This window comes from Chrysochloris asiatica, unplaced genomic scaffold (assembly GCF_000296735.1).
Source record: "Chrysochloris asiatica unplaced genomic scaffold, ChrAsi1.0 scaffold00176, whole genome shotgun sequence".
In the NCBI taxonomy this organism is placed as follows: Eukaryota; Metazoa; Chordata; class Mammalia; order Afrosoricida; family Chrysochloridae; genus Chrysochloris; species Chrysochloris asiatica.
The window spans coordinates 5,907,721-5,915,453 of NW_006408694.1; the positions used below are offsets into that span (position 1 = coordinate 5,907,721).

A 7,733-nucleotide genomic window follows, 5' to 3' on the forward strand; every position below is an offset into this window, starting at 1 on the left:
TGATCAATACATCTTGATTGCATGTTTGATCAATTTCAGATTGAAGAAGTTGGTAGAATTCTTCTATTTCTTCCTCACTGGCTTTAGTGTTTGGTGCGTCAATTTGAATAACAGTGGTATTAACTGGGCTTCCCTGTAGGCACATGGATATTATCCTATCACAGACAGTGTTGTACCTCATTCATGACTGATCTGGATAGGTTCTTTTTGACAATGAATGCAACACCATTCCTCTTCAATTTGTCATTTCAGGCATAGTAAACCATGTGCTCATCAGATTCAAAATGGCCACTACCATTCCATTTCAGATCACTAATGCCTAAGATATCTATGTTTATGCATTCCATTTCATTTTTGACAACTTCCAAATTTCCCAGATTCATAGTTCGTACATTCCATCTTCTGATTTTCAAAGGGTGTTTACAGCTGTTTCTCTTCATTTTGACTTGTGCCCCATCAGCAAATGAAGGTCCCCAGGGCTTTTCTTCCATGGGCTTTACTCCACTTGTGTCATCACGGTCAACTCTATTTTGAGGAGGCATCTCTTCCCCAGTCACCTTGTGAGTGCCTTCCAACCTGAGGGACTCATTTCGGGCACTATATCTGACAGTGTTTCTCTGATATTCATAAGGTTTTCAGTGACCAAATATTTATAAGTAGTTCATCACTCCTTCTTTCTAGTCTGTCTTTGTCTGGAAGCTATCTGAAACCTGTCCACCATGGGTGACCCTGCTGGTATTTAAAAGCTATGGTATATTAAAGCATAGCTTCCAGAATCACAGCAACTCACAAGCCAGTACAGTACGACAAACTGACAGACAAGTGGTGGTGAGGAAGGTTAGGAAGACCTTAAAGATAAATTCTAGACAGATCAGCTTAGAAAAATGTGGTGACTATTTTTAGGGATCCTAAAAAAATATATTGATAGATTTTTCTCAAAGGACACACGACAATGATGGGGGCTTTATTAGGAAACAGTTTAAAGAAAATTGAAAGCTGCATTGATGAGAAAGAGGCCAGGAAAATTGTGCCAAGGAACTTTTTATACCACAAGGTCGGCAAGGGCTGCCCTAGGGGAATTTCTTGGGGAATCCTTACTCCATCCACCTTACAACCCTGATCTCACCCTTCAGATTTCTTTTTGTTTCCAAAACTCAAACAACATCTCAAAAAAGAAAAAAACACAATTTGGTTTCCTCCAGGATGCTGTTTGACACGGTGTAAATTGAAGGGTACAGAATTCTTTAGGGAAGGGTTAGAGAGATAGAGACACTGTCTTTAGATATGTATAGACCATGTGTCTGAACCAATCGCTTCACATTTTGGTATTTGTGCTTAATAAAGTTTCTATGAGTTAGTGTAGCAAGTGTTTTTGACTTGGCCACAATATATTGTTATATCATGATGAGAAGAACACCTAGCACTGATAGAGTTAATATCTTGAATTTCTGTAATGAAGGTTTATTAATGCTGGTATAAAAATTTATCTGATAATATACAGATGGCATAAGATGTTGTGGTTACTAAGTTATTATCCTGGATAAGCTGTACTGTCATATTCGGGGTTTAGAACTATCACGAGAGATTAAACTATTTACTAAAATGGGCAAAAAGATACGGCAAAAGCATCTTATTGCAAATATATTAGAAGTGTATTTATTTCTCACAAATATTATAAAGCATATCTATCTTTTAAGCTGAGAGATTGGAAATATGATCTCAGCAGGTAAAACAAGGGAACAGAAGAGGAGCTTTTATTTCTACATCAAGCACAAGCAGCGAGCCCTTGGAATCTGGAACCTAGAACCTGGAAAGTGTGCCCATGCCATCACTGGCAACTGTTAGGAGGTGTTAGAGAGAGAGAGAGTGTGTGTGTGTGTGTGTGTGTAGGGGATAATATAAATCCCCAGGAATAACTAATTACAACAGAATCAGAACTGACTCCATGGCACTTACCAACAACAAACAAGCTTTATTCATCTTCAAAGAAGTCTATAGTTTTGCCAGCTAAATGGGAAAAGAGTAGAGGCATTGTTTAAAAGTTAATTTTCAATTGATAAATGATGGTGAAATATGTTTTGTTTTCATTTGGCCTAACAGTTATTTTATGGTAATATTTATGATTCCTGACCCCATCTAAACTATACTTGGAATATAAACATATCATTTGGAATACACAGATCGCATGAGCATTTTGTTAAGGCTTGAACTAAAGGCAGCTACTGTTCTTAAACTTTAATTAAAAATATAAAGGTATCCCAAAAGGAGAAAGATTATGAGATAGAGGTATTTTTAAATAAAGAATCTAGAAAAGAATCCACTTTGTCCTGAAGTCCTGATTGTACTGTATAACTGAAGAATTTAAACCATGGTACCACCAGATAGATAGAAGGCACTGAGAGTGAAGTATGGCTTGTGATTTTTGTTTTGTTTTGTTTTATGTCTTTCCTCCAATAATTTAACAAAGCTTTTCCATTTCAAATAACCTAGGGTAAAAACAATACTTTCATATTGATCTAATATTCCAATCAAATTATTTTCCAACTGGTTATTTTTGCATATTTTTGATGTTGTTGTTGTTGATGTTAGATGAGTATTATGATGTGGTGGGGGGAGGGTGTGACTTTATTGTGCCTTTTATGAAGTGAAAATCTTAATGCTTTAAATTATGAATTGGCAGTGATAATTCTGTAAACCAGAAAAGAAGGTTTAAAACTAAAGTTTAAAAAAAACAAGAATAAGAGGCTTAGTCAGTACATTTACTATTTGGAACATCTTGTTTATATTAAGCTTACTTTGTTTAAACCCAGAAACATGAAGCTCGCTAATGGGACTGCTCTTAGAAGTCTGCTAAGAATTGAACATTAACCAATGCAAATCAGAACGCTAGATTTAAAATCAGATATACTGACATAAAAGCTTGCATTTAAAATATCCCTTAAAAGCCTCGCATGCTAGATTATAACTGCAAACTGCTGAAATGTTTTTCTGTTTTCTATTGTATACCAGGGAGCTGAGATAGAAGTGGATGAAAATGGCACATTGGATTTAAGCATGAAAAAAAATCGAATCCTGGACAAGGCTGTACCCCTAACTTCCTCCAGCAGTTCCATTCCAACTCCTTCCTCTTCCCCATTCAAAACAAGCAGCCTTTTGGTCAATGCAGCATTCTATCAAGCGCTCTGTGACCAAGAGGGCTGGGATACTCCTATCAACTATAGCAAAGCCCATGGGAAGACAGAGGAGGAGAAAGAGGTATTTTCTTTAAATATGTCAATCAATAAGTTTAAACCCAATCATGATTGCAGAGTATTACCAGATTTTAACTCCTAAACTATGTCTTCTATATTTCTGTTTAAATAATAGGAAACTCTGTGTCTCATTTTCGATTTTGGTAAAATTGATTGTTTTAAATTTCAGAAGAAATTTATAAACAAATCCCCCTGTTCCTGTCACTTGCCTAAAATATCATTATAGTGAATTTTGTTTTATTTTTTTATAATTTTGTTTTTGTTGTTGAGAATATACACAGCCAAACATACAGCAATTCAACAGTTCATGCATGTATAACTCTGAAACGGATAACATTATCCTAGCAGTGCAACAATTCTCACCCTCCTCCTCTAAGTTTCACCTCCCCCCCCCCATTTATAGTGAAATGTAACGCCATGAGGATTGCAATTGTGTGCAGTGCATGAAAGATTATATCATCTCTCCTTTCAAAATAAAACAACCTGTAAGGGAAACTGTCACCAGACATGGAGATGTTTGCTTGCCAGGTCTTTCTGAACCAGAGTGTCAAAGATGAACCAAATTCAGGGACAAGGATCTTCCAATTGTATCAAATTCATTTCCTTAGTTTCATGGAGGAACAGTATTAGCATACAAATATAGATAGCATTATCATTTGAAGTTCTGGATCATGAATGTTAGATGTCTAAATTATACCAAATCCTGAAGGAGAGATGCATTTGTGTATTTGATCATTTTGAAAATGATTTGAGGATAGTACGGAAGCTCCATTTTCATTTTATCCCTGAAAGCCATGTGCTTGACTCCACAGGAATTCCTCTGGCTCCCATCTCTGTACTCTCAGCTGCATAGCTTGGTCCAAGTAGCCGTGGACTACTGAGTGTCATTCAAAAGAACTGGTGGCCAGAATGAACTGTTTAGACTTCTGTTATTGCAAATATAGATCTAGTATGACAACAATAATAAAGTCCTGATGTGGCACTGTTGAATAAACACTGAACTGCTAGTCAAAAAGTCAGTGGTTCAAACCCACTAGCCTCTCTTCAGAAACCCTATACAGAAGCATGACAAATTGGAACTGACTCAACTACACTTAACAACAATAACAAAGTGACAGTAATTGATCCTCTTTTGCTGTTGATCAGGAAGATAACTGTATTGTCATTGTATATGAATCAGCTGTACTTCTGGTGTAGCGCTGTAGGATCAACACTGGATTGAGAACCACAGGGTCTGCAGTTCAAACCCACTAACTAGCTGCTCCCTGGAAACCCTATACAGAGTAGCTATGAGTTGGAACTGACTCCACGGCACTTAACAACATGAGTCAGCTAGTTGTGTATGTCCTTGAAAAATTGAGATAAATATTCTTTGTGGAAGTATGCACTATAAACAGTAATGTGTGATATGATCACAAGTGTGAATTGTTACCAATTCTGTCTTCCTTCCCTCACCACACAACCACATTTGCATAGCAGCCAGATAGGTTGCAGACTGCAGCTCCGAACAAAACTAAAGTTATAGCTAACCTCTATCCTCACAACAATTCTGGTGTCAGGAAGTAAGGAGCAAGCAAGGAAGTGGGTAGGTTGTTTGGAGGCACTATCACAATGCCATCAAAACTGATGATTCAATCCCTCTACATCTAAATTGGCTTTAGACAATGTAGGGAGGGTCCCATTCATTTGAAAAACCATTTAATCCTCAGAAAGACAATTTCAAATCAGATCATGGCTTGTTGCACCCTATACTGCAAAAGGAAAACAGTGGAGATGCAAAATCACTTGGTGTGGATCCAGTAAAAATCTTTCCTGTAATAAGAAGGACAATGCTTTGCAGAACAATTAAAATAAACCCCTGTACTCTTGGATGACTTGTGAGAGGATCAAAATCCTAAAGTGCTCCAGTTTCTGGGGGCTATCTCAATACCATGTGCATAGAGAGGGATTTATGTTTTCTGTCACCATTCATGTGACTGCGTCATAAATGGGACATGGACATTCACCAGAAATTTTCTTCATATTCCTACTCAGTGTCAGACATAAGATCCGATCTTGAGTAGCAATGAAACAAAAATTTACATAAACTGAGCTTTCATTTTCATAAGATCCTTTACATTATCTGGCATCTGATTAGAGCTGTATACTCATAGCAATGTACTTGATAAAATGGAAGGTCAGCAAAAAAGAAGACTCCCAATGAAATGGGTTGACACAGTGGCGGTAACAATGGGTTTCAACATACCAGGTATGAAGATGGCACAGGACTGGGCAGTGTGTTGTTATGTTGTACATCGGATTGTTCTGTGTTAAGGCTGACTCTGTGCCACCTAACAACAACAACCCTTAGCAACATTGTCAACACTATACCTTTTATATCCTGAGATATCTCTCCCATTAAGTGTCTCAGAGGCTCATTTAACTATATAGTATAGCTAAAACCTACTATCTGGAATATGGTTCTGTCTTATGCTTATGTGACAGGGTTTTCTTTTCCAAGAAAATTCACCTGAAACAATGAGTTTCTTTAGTTTACTTTTATGCTCTTTTGAGAGTGGTATACTGTTAAACAACATAATCTTTTAATGCTATAATTTTCAATATTTTATTATTATTGTTGTTGTTAAATGTCTTTAAGTCCCTTCCAACTCATAGTGACCCTATATAGAGTTTCTGAGGAACAGCTGGTGGATTTGAACCATCGATGGTAGGTTGCAATCCAGTGCTTATCCTATAGTGTCACACCAGCTATATGGGAATTCACTGTCACTAAGAACATCAGATAGGACTTTAGAGATGCTAAGTGAATACTTTGAGTCAAACTGTTTGCCTTAAGTTGAAGTTGCCACAATATTCTTGTAAGCTTAATGCTCATTGTTTTCATTATCTGAACATGGACAACTCATTGCCTGGGGAAGCTAAAGCTGATAGGGATACAGGCAAATGTGTTCTGAATCGCTATAATTCCTTCCAACAGTATCTCACCCCTTGTTCCCCCAATAATAGAGAGATTTTCCACATTCTGTTCTCAATTTAGAAAACGAGAAATAAGGTACTGGATGAGAGTGTGTTTTAAAGTAGGCTATACTCAGAGTCCTCCTTGAAAAGATATCAAAGGGATGCCATGGACAATAAAAATAAAAATAAGGTGGTGTTGTTGCCATAGACTTGGTTTAGGGTTTCCAAGGGTTGACTGGTGAGTTTGAGCCAGTGATGTGGTTCAAACCAACCTTGCGGTCCAGAGTTTTTTCCTACAGCACCACTCCAGGACTCCAATGATTAGGTAGCATAGTAGATTATGAGCTGGGCTAATAACTGAAAGGTCAGCAATTCAACTCTACCAGCCAGTTGGTGGGAGAAAGATGACTCTTTCTGCTTCCATTAAGATTTACAGCCTTGGAAACCCTACAAGGGTCACTATGAGTAGGAACAGACTGCATGGCACACAACCACCACCACCATCTTTATACACTAGTATTTTTATTCAAAAGGAGCTCTGGTAGCATAGTGGTTATGAATCAGGCTGCAAACTGCAAGGTCAGCAGTTCGAAACTACCAGCTGTTCCGTAGGAGAAAGATGAGGCTTTTCTGCTCCCTTAAAGATTTACAGCCTCGGAAACCCTGTACAGGGTCGCTATGAGTCGGAACTAACTCCACAGCACATAACAACAACAACAACAACAGCAACAACAACTTTATTCAATATCCTAATAATCCTGCAAGGCAAAATTTTCATCAACATTTTAAAGGAGAAGATTAAAGGTCAAGGTAGTAAAGTTGCCCGTCCTTGGGCATATAGAAATTTACTAATGGGTCTGGATTTTCCTGAAGCAGTTTTGAAAAGGGTTGATGGGGTGGAATGTGGGTAGGAGAGAGGGAAAAGAAAAATGCATTTTTAAATGGAGACATCACAGGGATGATGTTTGAAGACTAGTATTCAAGATTTGCTTGCTTCCCAAATTCCCACCCTTTCCTTTCGTTGCTCCTCCCATCTCCCCAACACCCAACACAACACTCACATACATGTGCACATACACCATCATAAATTGAGTAATTATTTCTAATTCATTGTTATCTAGTTCATATGCACAACAGTTGCTTAATTTTGGTGGTAATTTTCAGAAAATATTGTCTGTCTCTTTCAGTGAAATAGCCTGTCCAGATGCCCCCTTAAAAAAAATCCTCAATCTGGAAAAAACTCAAAATATCTCAAAAAGGGAAGTGCTGAGAGATAACTAGGGCTGTCAGTTTCATTCAACTGTCAGTTCTCCAAAGATTTTCAGGGCTGAAAATGTTAAAAGTGCCAGATGCTATTATCTGTTATTCATGTTACCATTATGTTCTACTCTTTACTGAAATCAATATAAACTTCCATCTGTACATTCAAGGAAGTTCATTGCATGCATATACTCTCCAAACACCATGTACATATATATATTCCCTCATAAACATCCATAGAATCAAAATTATTATTTTCAAAAT

General features: G+C 37.4%; 1 protein-coding gene across 1 annotated transcript in view; it reads left to right on the top strand.

Annotated features, from left to right (window-relative positions):
- Positions 1-7,733, top strand: part of ST18 (suppression of tumorigenicity 18 (breast carcinoma) (zinc finger protein)) — a 198,926-nt gene that overhangs the window by 92,664 nt on the left and 98,529 nt on the right. The window contains exon 13 of the mRNA XM_006871867.1: positions 3,010-3,255. Coding sequence (XP_006871929.1) covers positions 3,010-3,255 — 246 coding nt within the window. The remainder of the gene's footprint in view (positions 1-3,009; positions 3,256-7,733) is intronic.